The 22466-nt window shown below is 40.2% G+C and overlaps 1 protein-coding gene across 3 annotated transcripts in view; it reads left to right on the top strand.

Moving 5' to 3' along the window:
* The window catches only part of thsd7ba (thrombospondin, type I, domain containing 7Ba), a 1092806-nt gene that overhangs the window by 647290 nt on the left and 423050 nt on the right, over nucleotides 1–22466 (top strand). For all 3 annotated transcript variants that reach the window (XM_063047545.1, XM_063047546.1, XM_063047547.1), the window contains exons 10-12: nucleotides 2395–2510; nucleotides 11840–11972; nucleotides 18619–18722. In XM_063047545.1, coding sequence (XP_062903615.1) covers nucleotides 2395–2510; nucleotides 11840–11972; nucleotides 18619–18722 — 353 coding nt within the window. The remainder of the gene's footprint in view (nucleotides 1–2394; nucleotides 2511–11839; nucleotides 11973–18618; nucleotides 18723–22466) is intronic.

Genomic DNA, 22466 nt, shown 5'->3' with positions numbered 1-22466 from the left:
AATGCTGCTTTGAAGTTCTCATGGCTTTACTGACAAAAGAATACTGTCTTAAAATTCTTGAAAGGAGAAAAAAATATTTCTTTTGAAACAATCAATCTAATGAGTGAAATATGAAGAAGTTCCATTAAGACCATTTACTCTGCCCTAACATTGGACAATATAAAATGGGGGATATGAATAAGATACTGGCAGGTAAGTCAGTTTATTTGGCGTTTGTTTAACATTAAATTATCCCTTTCAAATAAAAAGGTTATCCTGTTAGATCAGTACTGATAATGTCTGGCTGAATCCTTCACAGTGTATTAGCTTGATAATATTTATTTTGAAATTATGCATATAGCTTTATTCGGTATTAGCTACAATAATATTTTATGGGAATTTTTAAGCACATTAATAGATTTTTTGATATATAAAGAGGAGAAGCAAAGAGCAATGAAAGGAAAATAAAAACTAAGTAGTGCTAATGGACAGCACATTAAAATACCATGGGCATTTTAAAATCATGCTGATGAGTGAGTCTTCCGTGTTTGAACATCAGGAACAATAATTACATTGTACAATGTTAATAAGATACTGAAGTTCAGCCTTCAAATTTTGTCATTCTCTTCTGCAAAGAAACACATTTTAGATTATAAATGCAGTCAAGTTCTGTCAAGTCTTGCTATTTAATTGTCCTTATTAAAAATGATGTTAATAAATGAACAAAGGGTACTTGGACAATAGCTGAATATTTCAGTAAAAAGGACCACAATGTAGATTAACGTCTATTACACATTTACATATTCAATTTCAGATTGGAACAAAATGACTATGCTCCAAAGATCACGTTGAGAAATAACAAGGGAAACTACTTTCCAAGGAGTGTTCTATGGCCATGTTAGATCTCATTCTTTATGTTTTTCAATGAAACATGTTTTTCAGATGATATGCTAAGTTTGTATTGGAGCTATTGAATTTTGATGAAAAGCCCTCAACCCGTAGCGTTAAAACTGACTTTCTCTTTCTACAGATGCTGTCTGATCTGACAAATATTTCCAGCTTTCTCTTTTCTTTCAGATTTTTAGCAGCTGCAGGTTTTTCTGTCTCATGGTTCCAGTATTTTGTTTTCTGTCCTCTGCTGTGATTTCCCTTCTTTTAGTTGCACCTTTTCCAGTAATATCAGCCCTAATTAAACAGCCTTCATCACCCGTTCTCCACTGGCACTTCTACCACCTGTGCTATGCAGCCTTTCTTGGTCTAAGCCCATCGCAGATATTCCCTATATTCTCTCAAGCCCTCATCCTTTACAGCAATTTAACACATGCTGGATTTCTAACTCTCCCCAGTTCTAATGAAAGGTCATTGATCTGAATTGTTAACTCTTTTTCTCTCCACAGATAGTACCTAATCTTTGGATTTTTCTTGAACTTTCTTTTATTTCACATTTCCAGAATCTGCAGTGTTCTCTTCCTTTCCAGTACCATGATCTGTTGCGTCACTGTGTGTTAGCGAAGATAAGTTCAATTTGTTGGGCTGAGCTGCTGATATTGCATCATCATCCGTGATCTCAGTGAGAGAACTATAATTCAGTTCAATGCTGGTTCTTGGTTAATAATGATACTCCTGTTAGTATTTCATTCTCCATTAGCAGCAATGGGGATATTACTGACACTGGTGTGGGCATAATTTAAGTCAATGACCCAGTATTGAAAAGCTCTTGTTCACTCATTGTCTCCCCTGCTTGAAGTGAAAGCAAACTCTGGGGTTCTTTATTCAGGTCAGTATTGGTTGACTTGACAAACTGCAGTTTTTTTAAAACATACCAGCATTGTGATTTAGAACATTGATTGTCAAGCATAACAGGAATTTCAATTAGGCAATTGTTTGAAAATGCATTTAAATTATTTCTCTGATCATGTGCTGCAGATGATGCATGTGACTGACGTGCTGTATAAAGTACATCCTGAAAGTTTGTATAACTCAGTTCGGGAGCCTAATATAATTTTTTTATATAGCAGGAAGTCACAAAATCAGGGATATAGACTCGGAGTAAGAGAATAGTTACTTAAGGCTTAGATGAAGACCCTTGGCAGAGAGTGTAATTTCATGAACCTCTCCACCATGGGATTGTGGGCGCATTTTTCAATACAGTTATTTAAAGTTAAGATAAATTTGTTTTTAAATACTGAGACAATCAAGGGGTGTAGGATTAGCTGGGAAAGTGCATGAGGCACAGGATCATTCTGATATTATTCGGTAACATAGCAGGTTCAAGGATCTATGTGGCCTATTGTCATTCTCTTGTTTAAAATAAATTATCCTTTAACATTATTTTTTAAAAAGGTTTGTTGCATCTTTTATGTCTGATCTTTGGAACAGTAATTATTGATTCCTCCTCTTTCCCAACATTTCCAGGTGTCCTGAAAATTCCCAGCCTAAAACTTTTCAGCCATGCCTTTTGCCATGTAAAAAGGATTGCATTGCCACCCCCTTCAGTGAATGGACCTCTTGCCCCACTACATGTCAACAAGGTAATTCTTCTGATGACGTATCTTTAGTGGTGAAGATACTCAATCAGTTTAATTATGCCACATTGTATGTGGTTCTGGTCACCCCATTGCAGGAAGGATGTGGTGGCCTTGGAGAGCAGGTCACTGACAGTCACAAGGGTGTTGCCTGGATTAGAGATTAAGAAATGTGAGGAGAAGCTTGGATTGTTGTCTCTGGGCTGTTGGAGGCTGCAGGGGGACCTGACTCAAAGTTATAACATAATGAGAAATGTTGATCAATTAGACATTCAGAAGCTCTTTCCAGAGTAGGGATACTAGGGAAGATAATTTTAAGGTGAGAGGGGGGAACATTTAAAGAAGATGTTTTTTTACACATATAGTGGTAGATGCCTAGAATGTGCTGTCAGGGGTGGTGATGGAAGTAGGCGCAATTGTGACATTTAATTGACTTTTAGATAGGCACTTGAACAGCTAGGAATTGAGGGGTTATAGATGGGATTAGTTTTAAATTGGTTTCAATGTCAGCACAGATATCATAGGCCTAAGAGCCTGTTTCTATTTTTGTTCTTCTGTGGTAAAATGTACTCAAACAGATCATTAAAAGTAATTGAACAACAAATTTGTGAAAGAATCTCCTCCAATAGCACACATCTACTCAAACTGCATTCCAGAGAAGATGAATAGTAAGTAAGTAATAGGATGAGTGTGGTGACTGTGTCTTGTGCACCAATCAACTACTCCCATGTAAGGAGGTCCCTGGCTGACCCAAACACATGTTTGCATCCCTCAGTCACAGATTCCAATTCCTTATCATTGATGCCTCGCTTTCATTATTTCGAGTCCCACTGAGATCACACAGACAATGGCGTGAAAAGGCCTGGTCTTCCAGCTGTTGGAAGAAAATAATTGATGGAGGGCATGGAGCAAAAATAGATGTTGACAGGTTTTTAAAGATTATAGGAATCAGGGGTTTGGGGGTTGGTGCAGGAAAGTAGTGCTGAGTTGAAGGTCAGTCGTGACCCTGTATTACTCACAGAAGTGGTGAACAGGGTGTTCCACCTTGTAGTTTGCATGTGCACTTTTCAACTCAGAATGCTGCTCCAACTGTTCTGTCAGGGGCCCAAACGAAGAGGCTTGGTTCAATTCCAAGAATAATAATTTTACATCACAGACTGTTCATGATTTCATTGCTGTAAGCAGTACCAAAAAGAGCCACCATAAGGCAGCCATATGAATATCTAGTTTTCATGGGAAGGTTGGTAACACTAATATAATATAATCTTTCTATGGCAGAGAATAGGAATTGCATATCAATTGAGTGTGTGTGCTCATGGAGTAATTGCTTGGTTATTGCTGGAACATTTGAAGAGTAATCCCATGACATATTTTCACAGCATCCTGGCACATGCATAAGAAGGTTGTGGTATGTGAGTTTGTTTACAGGCCTAGAATAGGCCAAGATGTTAAAGACCTGGTTGACATGTATTCAACATTCATGGATTGAATGCACCAGTGATGGTAAGAGTAGAATGATTTGGCAGATGAATGTGTGGCTGAGGAAATGATGCAGGGGTTCAGATTTCTGGATCAGTGAGATCTCTTCCAGAGAAGGTGTTATATTTGAATGCACCTAGTACATGGAATAAGATAGATGAGCTTGTAACACAGTTACAGATGGCTTTGTATGATGTTGTGGCTATCGCTGAATCATTGCTGAAAGAATATTATAGCTAGGAGCTTAATGTCCAAGAATATAAATTGAATCAAAAGGACAGGCAGGTAGGCACAGCGGATGGGGTGGCTCTGTTGGTAAAGAATGAAATGAAATCATTAGAAAGAGATGACACAGGATCAGAAGGTGTAGAATTGTTGTGGGTAGAGCTAAGAAATAGCAAGCGTAAAAAGACCCTGGTGGGAGTTACATACAGACCTCCAAACAGTAGCAAAGATGTGGTGAACAAATTACAATGTGAGATAGAAAATGCATGTCAAAAGGGTAAAGTTATGACAGTCATAGGGGATTTCAATATGCAGGTAGATTGGGAAAGTTAGGTTGGTATTGTATCCCAAGGGTAAAATTTGTAGAATGCCTAGGGGATGACTTTTTAGAACAGCTCATGGCTGAGCCCATCAGGAGATCAGCTATTCTAGATTGGGTGCTGTGCAATGAACTGGAATTGATTCGAGAGCTTAGAGTAAAGGAACCCTTTGGAGTGTTGACCATAATATGATAGAATTCATCCTGCAATTTATAAAGGAGAAGTTAGTCAGATGCATCTGTTTTACAATGGAGTAAAGGGAATTACAGAGGCATAAGAAAGGAGCTGGCTAAAATTGTTTGGAAAGCAACACTAGCAGAGATGATGGCAGAGCAGCAAAGGCTGAAGCTTCTGGGAGAATTCAGAAGACACAGGATAGATACATCCTAAAGAAGCAGAAATATTATAAAGGCAGAATGATGCAACTGTGGTTGACAAGAGAAGTCAAAGCTAACAGAAAGGCCAAGCGAAGGCATATAATAGAGCAAAAGTTAGTAGGAAGTTAGAGGATTAGAAAACTTCAAAAAAAACAGAAAGCAACTAAAAAAAATCATAAAGGAAAGAATATGAAGGTAAGCTAGCCAATAATATTAAAGAGGGTACCAAAAGTTTCTTCAGATATATAACATTTAAAAGAGAGGTGAGAGTAGACATGAGACTGCTGGAAAATGATTCTCGGGAGGTAGATACAGGATACAAGAAACTGGCGGACGAACTGAATAAATATTTTGCATCAATATTCACTCTGGAAGACACCAGTAGTTCACCGGAAGTTCGAGGGTGTCATGGAGCAGAAGTGAGTGAAGTTAAAAATACTAGAGAGAAGGTGTTTGGGAAACTGAAAGGTCTGAAGGTAGTTAAGTCATCTGGACTAGATGGTTTATACCATGGGAATTTGACAGAAGTGGCTGAAAAGATTGTGTAGGTATTGGTAATGATCTTTCAAGAATCAATGGATTCTGGAATGGTTCTGGAACACTGGAAAATTAAATGACACTCTACTCATCAAGAGTGAGAGAGGCAAAAGAAAGGTAATTATAGGTCAGTTAGTCTGACCTCAGTTATTGGGAAGTTGTTGGAGTTGATTGTTAAGGATGTGGTTGGGATACTTGGGAGCATATGTTAAAATAGGCCATGCTCAGCATAGTTTCCTTCAAGGGAAGATCTTGCCTGACAAATCTTTTGGAATTCTTTGAAGAAATAACAAATAGGATAGACAAAAGAGAATCAATATATGTTTTGTACTTGGATTTTCAGAAGCCCTTTGAGAAGATATCACACGAGGCTGCTTAATAAGTTAAGAGCACATGGTCTTACAGGAAAGGGACCAGCATGGATAGAGCATTGGCTGATTGGCAGGTGGCTAAGAGTGGGAATAAAGGAAGCCATTTTTAATGGCTACTGGTGACTAGTGATATTCCACAGGGGTCTGTACTGGGACTGCGCTTTATGTTATATGTCAATGATTTGGATGACGGTTTTGATGGCTTCCTGGCCAAGTTTGCAGATGATGCGAAGATAGGTGGAGGGTCAGGCAATGTAGAGGAAGCAGAGAGGCTACAGAAGGAATGGCACAGATTAGAGGAACGGACAAAAAGTTGTAGATGGAATACAGTGTTGGGAAATGTTTGGTCATGCACTTTGGTAGAAGATATGAAAGCATAGAGAATTTTCTAAATGGAGAGAACATTCAAAAATCTGAAGCGCAAAGGGACTTGGGAGTCCTCATGGGAGATTCCCTAAAGGTTAACTTGCAGGTTGAGTCTGTGGTGAGGAAGACATACACAATGTTAGCATTCATTTCGAGAGGACTAGAATATATTATAATGTTGTAGAAGGATGTAATGTTGAGCTTTTATAAGGCACTGGTGAGTCCTGACTTGGAGTATTGTGAGTAGTTTAGGGCTCCTTATCTAAGAATGGATTGCTGACATTGGAGAAGGTTCAAATGAGATGCACTAAAATGATTCTGGGATTGAAAGGCTTATCAGATGAGGAGTATTTGATGAACTTGGGCCTGTAATCACTGGAATTCAGAAGAAAGAGGGTGGAACTCATTGAAACCTATCAAATGTTGAAAGGCCTCAGTGGAGTGGATGTGGAGAGGATGTTTCCTATGGTGGGCAAGTATAAGACCAGACAATGCAGACTCAGAATAAAGTGGCTTGCTTTCAGAACAGAGAATCTAAGGAATTTCCTTAGCCAGAGGGTGATGAATCTGTGGAATTCATTGCTACAGGTGGCTGTGGAGGCCAAGTCATTGGGTATATTTAAGGCCGAGGTTGATAGATTCTTGTTTAGTCAGCACATAGAGGGATACGGGGAGTAAGCATGAGGCTGAGGGAAATGGATCAGCCATGATGAAATGGTGGAGCAGACCCGACGGGCCAAATAGCCTAATTCTGCTCCTACATCTTATGTTCTTATGAATTATAAAACCCATCTTCTGAGAAGGCTAATTTGGACTTGGACTGTATGGTTGGTGTACTAATTATTGTCTAATGGTGATATGATAGCCTCCTCATATTATTCAGAATCTTCTGCAAGTGGTTTGAAATATAACCTGTGGAATCGTGCACTATGAGAAAAAAAACACTATTGCTGAATTTTGACCAATTTGACCACTATTGGTTTGCCAAATATATAGGGAGGGACTGCAGTTCCTTTCCAGCCAATTCAGGGAATTTATTGTGTTGCGGCTACAAAAAAAGTCTCCCACCTCCCTACAAAGCTGCTTCCATTGGGTAAACAGACTAGACCTTTCAGACTGTGAAGGATACTTTAAAGAAGTAGATGATTATCCATAATGGCTCAAGCAAAACAGAATTCTAATTTTCGTCCATCAGCTCAGAAGAAACCTAAGCCAGGTGCAGCCAAACTGAGTTGGGAGAATGGAGGAAAGCTAAAAACTGTAGCTGATAAAGAAAGACAGACAGTTTCGAGTGAGTAGTAAAGTGTGGGAAAAGTTTTTTTTATCAGCTTTGCAATAAATAGGTGAGAAGTTCAAAAAGATGCAGCAGATGTTGATCACTGTTCCCAAGGTGCAAGAATTGGTGACAAACCGAGTCATTAAATACAGGATGTGCTAGAAGAGGCTTTCACTACAGAATATGAGGAAGGTGTAGAAGAGGTAATGAGAGAGTACCTGATGGAGATCACCGTGAATTATGAAACAAGTGTTCAGTTAGCATCCGGAGTGAATGCTGGAGAGGCACCAGGCAAGCCAATTGTGTGAGAAGATCCCAGGGAAAGAGGAAGACTATGATGTTGTTGATCATGTATAAATAATACATTAAATGAGAGTAGTATAGTGTGTGCCTCCTTAGGACACAGCAACAGACAAATCCTTAGGAAAACATCATACACAACTTAAGTGATCACAATTAATTTGCAATCAGTAAAAATGTAAATTAATTTGCAGGCACTCCACACTGCTGCAAGCCCCAAACCCATATTTTGTAGCAAGCACACAATACCAGTACCTCAGATAATATTACTTAAAGAATTTCAAATCTGAAAAAGTTGCTCCCTAACCACTATAAATTTACTTAACTTGATCTAGGCCCCTCTAAGGTTCATTGATGTGACTGATGCTAACCAATTATTCTTTGTTCTACATGTACACCCTCTGAACTGGTTTCTTGGATGGAATCTTTGAATTCCAGTCTTGATCTCTACACCACCCCCAAACCCCTACCCCAGCCTTAATGCCCCAATCTCAGGCACTGGTCCATATGGAAGATCCTCTGTCCTCTGGCATAGTCATCCCAAATGATCTCTCTCTGCTCAGTGTTCCTCCAGCAATACCAATTGTTTGTGAAGGTCCCCACCAACCACTGATCCCTGATATAAATCCCCTTCAAGGGGTAATCTTTGGACCTGTGACTCCTGACCCTAGACACCAATTGTTCTTGAAGACATTACCAAGCCAGTAAGTTAACCTTTTAAATTTTGTTTATGGCTGACAAATTTGTTGCTCCAGATCCCAGCCTCTGCAATCTCTTGTCACTCCTTGTCTTCTGCTTGCCAGGTCTCTGTCCCATCCATGTAACATGCTTTGCTCTCAAAAGTCCTGGGTATGAGAGAGATTTTTTGTGGGATGATCACTATTTGGGAGCACAGAGAAAATTAATTTTAAGCCGCGCACATTCTATGATACATATCTAGAACTATGCTGAGTAGAATAATTGAAAAATTAAAAATAACTAATCAGTTGGAAAATAGAGCAGTAATATACGTATTTCATTGCAAAAATTTAGGCTGCAGAGCAGTGTTAAGGAGAAGAAAATAAAAAAAACACCTCTATTTTGAGAATGCAGAACTATAATGAATTACAGAAAGATAGAGATCTTTAAATGAAATTCCAATACTAGGCAAAATGTAAGAAAGAATCTGTTGTTTTTATTTTCAATCACAGTTTATGCTCAAGGACACTTTATACAGGCTTCAAGATTGTATAGAGCAAAAGAGCGGCTGAACATTCAGATCTCTCTTTAAAAATGTCAACAGAAACTAATTTAATTGTACTGAGTAAACTCCTGAGGCTGTTATGAAGAACATTGTTCTACAATTACAGGAGTAAAGAAACATTTCGCATCAATGACCACAGTAACACAGTCCTTTAATTAAATTCTGACTGTTTGCAGTGAGGATGTTGAGTGTTTCTCTGGGGTTCTTGGTGACATTGCCCTTGTATTTCGTGAACTTCACCATGCACAATGATTGAAAGCACATAATAAAGTGTATCCATTAAAGAAACAATTCTAATTTACTGATTACAACCAACTCAATTAAGCCAGACTTTTATCTCCAAAAATCAAAACGTGGATCCGTTAAGAGGTGTAGCCGGGAATGCCATTGTCTCCTCTATCACACATGCTTGTGGACTTCTCCAGAAAGCTTTGATAATCATGGGCAGGTATATGAGTTGTTTTGGTATCACAGTCACCCATTTTCCAAGATACTGCAACATTCTTCGTACTTTGATGCCACCTAATGAACACATAGTCATGTGATAAAATCATTAAGGTGACATCCCTTACCTCCATTCTAATATTATATTTAACCTATATAATTTATAGTTACACTTCTTTTATAATGCTTTATAATGCTTTAGGGTCAGCATAGAAAGGCACCATCCAGTCTACAATATCCATGCGAACCTTTTCATTGACCCTCTATGCTTTGCCTATTTAAGTGTCTGTTTGAAACACCTTGGTTTCCTTGGCTACGCAAGTCTAGGGGAGACACTCCCTGGTCCTGCCAAACCTGTGAGATTAAGATGACTCTTCCCACCCCAAACCCCGGTTTATGTGGATGCTGCTTGCTACCCTGTTAAAGATTAGTGCCACGAAACAACAGACAGTACACTGCAAACGATTAAAGGAATATTTATGAATCTTCTCTTAACTAAAGGGTTAGTAAAGAATAACGAAAAGGACCCATTCTAATTAAGCAGTCAAATGTGCACAAGTTAGAGCCCATCTTGAACTTCTCTGTCACTCACAAGCTGGGCCCTTGGCCAGTGAAAGCACAGACCATCTTCTGATCGTCGCTCGCAATCCATCTCGAATAAACGGGTCTCCCACCAGATCGTATGCTAAAACCGGTTCTCCCCAGTGTCTTCTTGTTCCATCTCCTGCCAAACACAAGCCCACCCTTATTTGTCCCTCACCGAGAACCTCCCACAAATTGGATTCCACATCATCCCTTATCTTTAACAATAACCCAAACAGGCTGAAATCAGAACAAGCTGCTCCTACAGAGCTGCTATGTGAAATACCTACAGCATAACAGTAAAGATGTGAACCAGGGCATTACATGCATAAATGCTTCTTCAACATAGTCTCCGCCACCCTCCCTGAAAGTACATTCCAGGTATCAACCACACTCTTCATAAAAAAATGTGCCTCCAGATCCCCTTTGAAACTTCTTCCTCCCACCTTCTTCCAACCTTAAGTCAATGCCCTCTTTTTTTTCAATACTTCAACAATGGGAGAGAAGATTTTGACTTCTTAGACTACCTATGTTTCTTATTGTTCTTATTTTTTTTCTATCAAGTCATCCCTGGGCAAACACACCCAGACTATCTAAAGTCCTCCAATCCAAGCAACATCCTTGTGCAACGGTCCTCTCTCCAGTGCAACTATATCTTTCCTGTAGCGTTATAATGGGAAATACACACAATATCACAAGTACAGTCCAACTGATGTTTTATAAAGTTTACAAATTTACTCTGACATCAGGTTTTCCTGATACTGGTCAACAGACTTTCTTCAATTCTATTCCCCACTAGTTAGAGATCCACAGGGCCTTTAATCAATCTGCTAGTGTTTTGCTCTGCAAAGATAATGGTGCATCTTACCATATTTCTACATCTGGTTCAGATCTGGCTGCATAGTACATGAAAATATTGTTCAGATGTGCTGGAAATACAGAGGCTCAAGTAACTCCTTGTTCCATTGTGCACCATCTTAATATATGCAATTGATCACATATCATCTTAGTTGAGAAGGATGATGACTGACTCAAACTCGTGGAAAGACATTATAATTCCACCCACCAGCACTTCCGGTACCACATCTCAGTAACCCTCTCAGTGGAGATACTGGACAAAAGTCAGAAAATCAAATTATCTGGTGAGACACTTGTTTTACAGAGAGAAAAAAAGCTTTTCAGTTTGAGGCAGCATTTTTTTAGTATTTTCTCACATAGCCTTCCTCTGGAACTTTGTGCATAGGATGTCGCTGCTGTCCTCAGGGCAGTCAACAGTAAACCAGCTAATAGTATCCACACTGCAGCAGCATATAATGATACTTGTGTAACATTAACGATTTAATTACCTCATGTGCTTTATTAATGGTGTAACATAGCACTTTTGTGTACCAAAGGCACTAGGAACAAATTATTTGATGAGATTTATGATTTTGTTTCTCTCCCCACCCCACCATGCTGAGTTCTATCAATGAGAAACAGTTGGGAAGTTGGAAACTGCTAGTCCTGATAGAGAGTAGCAAACTCAATCTGCATTGTCCTGGGATCAGTGCATGTGCTTATTGTTATGCAAAAGTTATGGACATTAGGGTTTATATTGGCTGTCTAGCATTTTTGTATAAGGATCTGATCTTGTGCCTCTGTGTGGAGGTGGGGTGAGCTGCATGTAGGTGGGAGGGAATGAGTGGTTGTAGATTAGAAAGTATAACTAAAATATGCCTTGTTTTATAACTATATTTTAATGTTTCAATTTTCCTTCAATTCTCAGGTTCATCAATAGTAAACCATCTGACTATTTTTCCAATACTCTTTTTTCAGGCAATTCTTCTAATGCAAAGCAGTCTCGCTATAGAATTATCATCCAGAAGCCTGACAATCAAGGGCAGGAGTGTCCAGATACATTGTATGAAGAAAGAGGATGTGAACCACTCTCTGTTTGTCCGATCTATAGGTAAAAATAACTTGAGGCAAAACTTAGAGATACACTTCATTCACCTGTAGCATATCCCATTATTGGAAAGGATCTTGACGTCAAAACACAAGCACAGAATAAGGTGGATTATTGACCAAACTCCTGGCAAAGTCTATTGACACTTTAGTGTGCTCTGCCACAACTTCCTTGTAGCAGAAACCTTAGGCACATAAAACATGTAAGAAACAAGATTGGGATGAGGACAATCATCCTTTAAAGCTTTTTCTTTTGATCTAATCTGAGTGTAAATACCACTTGCATTACTCTCTCCCATTACTCTCCAGCAGGTGAAATGTTTTTCATTCTTTGCCTTGAACATATTCTTTGAACCATAGAAACTACAGCACAGAAACAGGCCCTTTGGCCCTTCTTGGCTGTGCCGAACCATTTTCTGCCTAGTCCCACTGACCTGCACACGGACAATATCCCTCCATACACCTCCCATCCATTTATCTGTCCAATTTATTCTTAAATGTTAAAAAAAAACGCATTTACCACCTCGTCTGGCAGCTCATTCCATACTCCCACCACTCTCTGTGTGAAGAAGCCCCCCCAATGCTCCCTTTAAACTTTTCACCCCTCACCGTTAACCCATGTCCTCTGGTTTTTTTCTCCCCTTGCCTCAGTGGAAAAAGCCTGCTTGCATTCACTCTATCTATACCCATCATAATTTTATATACCTCTATCAAATCTCCCCTCATTCTTCTACGCTCCAAGGAATAAAGTCCTAACCTATTCAACCTTTCTCTGTAACTGAGTTTCTCAAGTCCCGGCAACATCCTTGTAAACCTTTGCTGCACTCTTTCAACCTTATTTATATCCTTCCTGTAATTTGGTGACCAAAACTGAACACAATACTCCAGATTCGGCCTCACCAATGCCTTATACAACCTCATCATAATATTCCAGCTCTTATACTCAATACTTCGATTAATAAAGGCCAATGTACCAAAAGCTCTCTTTACAACCATATCTACCTGTGACGACACTTTTAGGGAATTTTGTATCTGTATTCCCAGATCCCTCTGTTCCACTGCACTCCTCAGTGCCCTACCATTAACCCTGTATGTTCTACGTTGGTTTGTCCTTCCAACGTGCAATACCTCACACTTGTCAGTATTAAACTCCATCTGCCATTTTTCAGCCCATTTTTCCAGCTGGTCCAAGTCCCTCTGCAGGCTCTGAAAACCTTCCTCACTGTCTACTACACTTCCAATCTTTGTATCATCAGCAAACTTGCTGATCCAATTTACCACATTATCATCCAGATCATTGATATAGATGACAAATAACAATGGACCCAACACTGATCCCTGTGGCACACCACTAGCCACAGGCCTCCACTCAGAGAAGCAATTTTCTACCACCACTCTCTGGCTTCTTCCATCGAGCCAATGTCCAATCCAATTTACCACCTCTCCATGTATACTTAGCAACTGAATTTTCCTAACTAACCTCCCATGCGGGACCTTGTCAAAGGCCTTACTGAAGTCCATGTAGACAATATCCACTGCCTTCCCTTCATCCACTTTCCTGGTAACCTCCTCGAAAAACTCCAACAGATTGGTCAAACATGACCTACCACGCACAAAGCCATGTTGACTCTCCCTAATAAGCCCCTGTCTATCCAAATGCTTGTGGATTCTGTCTCTTAGTACTCCCTCCATTAACTTACCTACTACTGACGTTAAACTCACCGGCCTATAATTTCCCGGATTACTTTTCGATCCTTTTTTAAACAACGGAACAACATGAGCCACTCTCCAATCCTCCGGCACTTCACCCGTAGACAGCGACATTTTAAATATTTCTGCCAGGGCCCCCGCAATTTCAACACTAGTCTCCTTCAAGGTCCAAGGGAACACCCTGTCAGGTCCCAGGGATTTTGGGTTAGAGAATTCATATGGTCACAACTCTGAGGGAAGAAATACTTCCCCATGATTAGGGTTTGATCATCTGTCTGAGATTATAGTGACTAGTTTCCGATACTCCCACTAGGAGGAACACCAATTTAGAATCCACCTTGTCAATCCTCTTCAGAATATAGTATGTATCCATTTCTCCTTCTTCTGAACTCAATGAGTATTGACCCAAACTGTTAAATTTCTTTCCATATGTTAACCTCATTTTCCCAGAAACCAATCAAGTGAACTTTCTCTTGTTTTGTCTGCAATCCAGTGATATATTTCTTTAGCTACAGTGATGAAAATTATGAACAGCACTCATCAGCAACCTATAAAGTTGTATCAGCGATGCCCTACCTGTGGCAAGAAAGACCAGTATTCCATAAGACATTTAAAGACTTTCTTCTTTTCAAAGTAGAGAATTTTACAGTTTCTCACATTATATTCCATTTACCAACTTCTGCAGTCATTACATCCCTTTGCAGGGTCTTTGTATCTTGCAGCAAATTTAGCTACAGTACACGTGGATCCTTCATCTACAAACATTTGTGCATTATTAATGTATTTGTAGATTGTAAATCATTGTAGATTCTGGTCCCTGTCATATTCCAGTATTTATTGATTACATATTGGTGATATGTTCAAAAGTGTTGCTCTGTCAAAAATATTTTTGATGTTTAGGTCCTTTTAAACAAACTTTTGCATAAAGTTGAAACTTATTAGAATTCTCTATGATAAGCAAAAAAATATAACAAAGCAATAGTTTATCATTGAAACTCCTCTGGTACTAAGGTTTATAAACATATCTGGACACTGCATCTTTCTGTTCCCTTGTTGTATCTTCCTTTTTCTCACTTCTTAAGTCTCAAGTATTTTGTGTTCTTCCCTGATATCTAGACTTTCTCAATTTCTCTTCCTTTATTACTGGATATGTGGCTATTAATTTGAATTGAAGTGCAAACATACATCTATTATCATGTGCTCCACACACCTATAGTAAGTGGGGATTATACGAGGGCCATATAATATAACCATATAACCACATAACAATTAACAATTACAGCACAGAAACAGGCCATCTCGGCCCTTCTAGTCCGTGCCGAACTCTTACTTTCACCTAGACCCACCGACCTGCACTCAGCCCATAACCCTCCATTCCTTTCCTGTCTATACAGCTGTCCAATTTAACTTTAAACGACAACATCGAACCTGCCTCAACCACTTCTGCTGGAAGCTCGTTCCACACAGCTACCACTCTCCAAGTAAAGAAGTTCCCCCCCATGTTACCCCTAAACTTTTGCCCTTTAACTCTCATCACATGTCCTCTTGTTTGAATCTCTCCCACTCTCAATGGAAAAAGCCTATCCACGTCAACTCTATCTAACCCCCTCATAATTTTAAATACCTCTATCAAGTCCCCCGTCAGCCTTCTACGCTCCAAAGAATAAAGACCCAACTTATTCAACCTTTCTCTGTAACTTAGGTGATGAAACCCAGATAACATTCTAGTAAATCTTCTCGGTACTCTCTCTATTTTGTTGACATCCTTCCTATAATTCAGTGACCAAAACTGGACACAATACTCCAAATTTGGCCTCACTAATGCCTTGTACAATTTCAACATTACATCCCAACTCTTATATTCAATGCTCTGATTTATAAAGGCCAGCATACCAAAAGCTTTCTTCACCACCCTATCCACATGAGATTCCACCTTCAGGGAACTATGCACCATTATTCCTAGATCCCTCTGTTCTGCTGCATTCTTCAATGTCCTACCATTTACCATGTATGTCCTATTTTGATTAGTCCTACCAAAATGTAGCACCTCACATTTATCAGCATTAAACTCCATCTGCCATCTTTCAGCCCACTCTTCAAACTGGCCTAAAACTCTCTGCAAGCTTTGAAAACCTATTTCATTATCCACAACTCCACCTATCTTAGTATCATCTGCATACTTACTCATCCAATTTACCACCCGTCATCCAGATCGTTAATGTATATGACAAACAACATTAGACCCAGTATAGATCCCTGAGGCACACCATTATTCACCGGCCTCCAATCTGACAAACAATTATCCACCACTACTCTCTGGCGTCCCCCATCCAGCCACTGCTGAATCTATTTTGCTCCTTCAATATTAATACCTAACGATTGAACCTTCCTAACTAACCTTCCCTGTGGAACCTTGTCAAAGACCTTACTGAAGTCCATATAGACGACATCCACCACTTTACCCTCATCAACTTTCCTAGTAACCTCTTCAAAAAATTCAATAAGATTTGTCAAACATGACTTTCCACGCACAAGTCCATGTTGACTGTTCCTAATCAGACCCTGTCTATCCAGATAATTATATATATCATCTCTAAGAATACTTTCCATCAATTTACCCACTGCTGACGTCAAACACGCAGGCTGATAATTCCTAGGTTTACTCTTAGAACCCTTTTTAAACAATGGAACAACATGAGCAATACGCCAATCCTCCAGCACCATCCCCGTTTCTAATGACATTTGAAATATTTCTGTCAGAGCCCCTGCTATTTCCACACTAACTTCCCTCAAGGTCCTAGGGAATATCCTGTCAGGACCTGGAGACTTATCCACTTTTATATTCCTTAAAAGCGCCAGTACTTCCTCTTCTTTAATCATCATAGTTTCCATAACTTCTCTACCTGTTTCCCTTATCTTACACAATTCAATATCCTTCTCCTTAGTGAATACCGAAGAAAAGAGTTTGTTCAGCACCTCCCCCATCTCTTTTGGCTCCACACATAGTTGTCCACTCTGATTCTCTAAGGGACCAATTTTTTCCCTCACTATACTTTTGCTATTAATATAACTGTAGAAACCCTTGGGATTTGGAATAATGACATACCAAAATCACTTTCTTTACTTATATTTATCGTTGCTACATTCAGTACTCTCTTGGTCTTTGCATTCCTTCTGTAAAATGTTCTAAAGATTAAAGATTACATTTATTTGTCACATGTGCATCAAAACATTCAGTGAAATGTATCATTTGCATCAAATCAAATCAGCAAGGGTTGTACTGGGCAGAGCCCAATTGTGGTCATGCTTTTGGTGCCAACATAGCATGCCAACAGCCCTAGAAACCTAACTGTATGTCTTTTGGAATGTGGAAGGAAACCGAAGCACCTGGAGGAAACCCACACAGTCATGAGGTTAATGTACAAACTGCTTACAGAGAGCTGCAGGAATCGAATCCTGATCTTACATCTGGTGCTGTAAAGCATTATGCAAACTCTATGCTACCCTGCTGCCCCATTCCACGTGGACAACTGTTCCCATTCTCTCTCATTATCAGAATCAGGTTTAATACCACTGGCATATGTCAAGAAATTTGTTGTTTTGCTCAACAGTACATTAAAAAACATAGTAATTATAACTATAAATTAGTATGCATAAAAATAAATTAAATAAGTGCAAAAAGAGAGGGAAAGAAAATAGTGAGGTAGTATTGATGGATTCATTATCCTTTCAGAAATCTGATGGCAGAGGGGAAAAAGCTGTTCCTGAAACACTGAGTGTGTGTCTTTAGGCTCCTCTACCTTCCCCACTCCCCACTTTGATGGTAGCAATAAGAAGAGAGCATTTCCTGGATGATAGGGGTCCTTAATGATGGATGCCACCATTTTGAGGTGTCACCTTTTGAAGGTGTCCTGAGTGTTGGTGAGCCCAGTGCCCATGAAGGAGCTGGCTGAGCTTACAATTTTCTGTAGGTTTTTCTGACCCTGTGTGGTGGCTCATCCAAACTAGACAGATGCAATTAGTTAGAATGCTCTCCACCATACATCTGTAGAATTTGCAGGTGTCTTTGGTGACAGACCAATTCTCCTTGTAGTTTTGAAGTTCACCTTAACAATAGAGAGAGCAGTTAATGAATATGCTTAAAAAGTTTACAATAAGCAGAGAATATAAGAAATCAAATGTTATTAAGTCACAAAGTCATATTGCACAACAGACATGTCCTTTGATTCACTAAATCTGCAATGAGCAACAAGCCCTTATTTACATTAATCCTATGTCATTCTGACCATGTTCTTATCAACTCCCTCCGTGATTCCACCACTCGTATGCTACCGATTAGGTGGACTTCTTTGGCATGTGAGAGGAGGCCAGAGGACTGTCTATTGAATGGAGGAGCTATCTCCTCAGTTCTGTGATGTTTTTTCAGGTGACCACAAACCAAAGGATTCTCATCATAACTAACTTTCATATGAACTACAGACTTAATAGCCCTTACTAAGTCAATCTTCCCATCAGGCCTTGTGTCTGCGATCGCCTGTCCTCATCAATGCCATTGCATGAGTTAGGCATTTTTCCTGTTTGGTATCTTGGGAAGTTCCAGAGTTCGGAGTTCAATTCCGGCGCCGTACTGTCAGGAGTTGGTGTACGTCCTCCCCGTGGAATGTGTGGGTTCTCCCCAGTGCTCTGGTTCCCTCTACTGTCCAAATTTGTATTGGTAGGTTGATTGGACATCGTAAATTGTCTTGTGGTTGGGTCAGGGTTAATCAGCTGTGTCAGGAGTTGTGCAGCTTGGCTCATAGGGCTGGAAGGGCCCACTCTGTGCTGTATAACTAAATAAAATAAAATAGTGTGTAGAGTTCACTGATGAACTTAGTGATTTCCTCTTAAACTGATTTGACCATTTTGAAAGGATTATTACCACTTTGTTTATTTAACTTTAGATGGAAAACACACAAATGGCATCACTGTATTTTGGCTCCTGATTATGTCAGACAGAGAACGATTGGAGCAACAGAGGCCTGTGGTTCTGGTTTGCAATCCAGGGGTAAGTGTTGTTGTGCCACTGGCTCGTACATGAGCCCCCAAAGTTCATACTAATTGTCCAGTCGGAAAATGTCGGAGACTCAGCATCCTACTAATTCATAATTGGTAATTGGTTTATTATTGTCATATGCATGATGGTGCAGTGCAAAACCTTCTAAGTTTAAACAAAACCTATTATCAAAGTACATACATGTGACCATGTACAACTTTGAGATTCATTTTCTTGCAGGCATTCACAGTAAATACAAAGAAGCATGATATAATCAGTGAAAGACCACACACAACAAGATGGACAATCAATATGCAAAAGACAATATAATGTGTAAATACAAAAAGTAATAAATGAGCAATGAGGTGAAAGTGAGTCCGTAGGTTGTGGGAACTGTTCAGTGCTGGGGCGAGTGAAATTGAGTGAAGTTATTCGCTCTGGCTCAAGAGTCTTACAGAAGAGAGGTGATGACTGTTCCTGAAAGGTGTGGTATGGGTCCTGAATCTTCTGTATCCATCTCCTTCCTGATGACAGCACTGAGATAAAAAACATAGGCTTGATGGAACCAGGATGATAGAGCTGAGGGTGAACCAGAAAGCTTAGATGATGGATGTAACATGAACGTAAGGAAGGATAAGCCAGTGATGGGGTACAAATGCAGACAGAGCAAAGAGTTATATTGTACAACCAAAGCAAAATTCAAAAAGCCAAAGAATGCAGCACTGAAGGTGCTGGATTTAAATGTGCGTAGCATGACAAACTTGTGACGCAACTAAACATTGGTCGGTTATGACGTTGTGGGCATCACTGAGTTGTGGCTGAAAGAAGGCCATAGCTGGGAGCGTAAACTCAAAGGATATACTTCGTATTGAAAGGACAGGTAGGAAGGCACAGGTGGTGGTGTGGCTCTGTTGGTACAAGATGGAATTACAAATATAGAAAGAGGTGACATAGGATCAGAATGTTGAACCTTTGAGGGTGGAGTTAAGAAATTGAAAGGGTAAAAAAACTATTATGAGAATCATATATAGGCCTCCAAATAGTAGTCAATATCTAGGGTTGAGATTCCAAAGGAAGCTGGAAAAGACATGTAATAAGAGTAATGGCATAATTCTAATGGGGACTTCAATATGCAAGGGGATTGGGAAAATTAGGTTGGTGTCAGATCACAAGAGAGGGAATTTGTTGAATGCCTACGAGATGGCTTCTTAAAGCAACTTGTGCTTGAGCCTACTTGGGGAAAGGCTATCTTAGACTGGGTGTTGTGTAATAAACCAGATCTTATTGGGGAGCTTAATGTAAAGGAACTATTAGGAGGCAGTCATCATAATATGATTGAACTCATACTGCAATTTGAGAGGGAGAAGCATAAATCACGTGTATCAGCATTGCAGTTGAATAAAGGGAACTACAGAGGCATGAGAGAGGAACTCGCCCAGGTGGATTGGAGAACTAAACTGAAAGGAATGATGGCAGAGCAGAGATGGCTGAAGTTTCTGGGGATAGGTCACAATGCACAGAACAGATATGTCCCTCAAAGGAATAAGTTCTCAAATGGCAGGGGTAGGCAACTGAGGCTGACAAAGGAAGTTAAGGTAAACACAAAATAATCTACAGATGCTGGGGTCAAAGTAACTCTCACAACACGCTGGAGGAACTCAGCAGGTTGGGCAGCGTCCGTGGAAAAGATCAGTCAATGTTTCGGGCCGGAACCCTTCGTCAGGACTGAAGAGCGAAGGGGCAGAGGCCCTATAAAGAAGGTGGGAGGAGGGTGGGAAGGAGAAGGCTGGTAGGTTCCAGGTGAAAAACCAGTAAGGGGAAAGATAAAGGGGTGGGGGAGGGGAGGTAGGGAGGTGATACGCAGGAAAGGTGAAGAAAGAATAGGGGAAAACACAATGGGTAGTAGAAGGAGGTGGAACCACGAGGGAGGTGATAGGGAGCTGGGGGAGGGGGCAGAGTGACATAGGGATAGGGGAAGGGAGGGGGAGGGAATTACCGGAAGTTGGAAAATTCTATGTTCATACCAAGGGGCTGGAGACTACCTAGACGGTATATGAGGTGTTGCTCCTCCAACCTGAGTTTAGCCTCGTCATGGCAGTAGAAGAGGCCATGTATGGACATATTTGAATGGGAATGGGAAGCAGAGCTGAAGTGGATGGCTACCAGGAGATCATGTCTGTTATGTTGTGAGTGTTGTTTTGATCCCATCATCTGCATCTGCAGATTATTTTGTGTTTATGTTGGTATTAAAACTGTTTTTCATGCTGTTTGACATAATGATCTCCAAAGTATGTTCAGTTCCCATGGGCAGACTGTGGAATTCTGGGGGAGCCGATTTAACACCTGCAATTTGCAGCATTCTGGTACAATTCAATCAGGGTCTCATATCCGTCCTTTAAAATGCTGAATTTAGCTTCCAAAAATCTCACCTCAAGCAGCAGAAAACAAAAAAATTGATTAGGGGAATTTATTTTGGTTGACATCAATCCAGCCGCCTTTTATGCAGGAGTCACATATGAAGTGTGACTGAGACAAATAGTTCATTTTATAGTAATTCAAAGACAAAAGTGCTCTCTGTTGTTGAGTTGTTTTCTTCTTATAAGCTGTGGAGAATGGCGAACCTGAATTTTCCAAACATGCATTACATTGGCACCCACTCTGAGAAAATCAAATTAATGGTATTTGTGTTGAATCCACGGTAATGCAATGTTAATTCAAGGTTTAGATTTGTGAATAATAGATGCGGCAGAGACGGAGGAACTGGGAATAGGGAATGGCATTTTTGCATGTGGCGGAGTGGGAAGAGGTATAACATAAAAAATAGGTGCAGGAGTAGGCCATTCGGCCCTTGCAGCCTGCACCACCATTTATTATGATCATGGCTGATCATCCAACTCCGAACCCTGCACCAGCCTTCTCTCCATACCCCCTGATCCCCGTAGCCACAAGGGCCATATCTAACTCCCTCTTAAATATAGCCAATGAACTGGCCTCAGCTGTTTCCTGTGGCAGAGAATTCCACAGATTCACCACTCTCTGTGTGAAGAAGTTTTTCCTAATCTCGGTCCTAAAAGGCCTCCCCTTTATCCTCAGACTATGACCCCTCGTTCTGGACTTCTCCAACATCGGGAACAATCTTCCTGCATCTAGTCTGTGCAATCCCTTTAGGATTTTATACGTTTCAATCAGATCCCCCCTCAATCTTGTAAATTCCAACGAGTACAAGCCCAGTTCATCCAGTCTTTCTCCATATGAAAGTCCTGCCATCCCAGGAATCAATCTGGTGAACCTTCTTTGTACTCCCTCTATGGCAAGGATGTCTTTCCTCAGATTAGGGGACCAAAACTGCACAAAATATTCCAGGTGTGGTCTCACCAAGGCCTTGTACAACTGCAGTAGTACCTCCCTGCTCCTGTACTCGAATCCTCTCACTATAAATGCCAGCATACCATTCGCCGTTTTCACTGCCTGCTGTACCTGCATGCCCACTTTCAATGACTGGTGTATAATGACACCCAGGTCTCGTTGCACCTCCCCTTTTCCTAATCGGCCACCATTCAGATAATAATCTGTTTTCCTATTTTTGCCACCAAAGTGGATAACTTCACATTTATCCACATTAAATTGCATCTGCCATGAATTTGCCCACTCACCCAACCTATCCAAGTCACCCTGCATCCTCTTAGCATCCTCCTCACAGCTAACACTGCCACCCAGCTTCGTGTCATCTGTAAACTTGGAGATGCTGCATTTAAT

Source organism: Mobula hypostoma, chromosome 5 (genome assembly GCF_963921235.1).
Source record: "Mobula hypostoma chromosome 5, sMobHyp1.1, whole genome shotgun sequence".
Lineage (NCBI taxonomy): Eukaryota > Metazoa > Chordata > Chondrichthyes > Myliobatiformes > Myliobatidae > Mobula > Mobula hypostoma.
The sequence above is the reverse complement of the archived record's forward strand: the minus strand, read 5'-3'. Positions and strand labels throughout refer to the sequence as shown.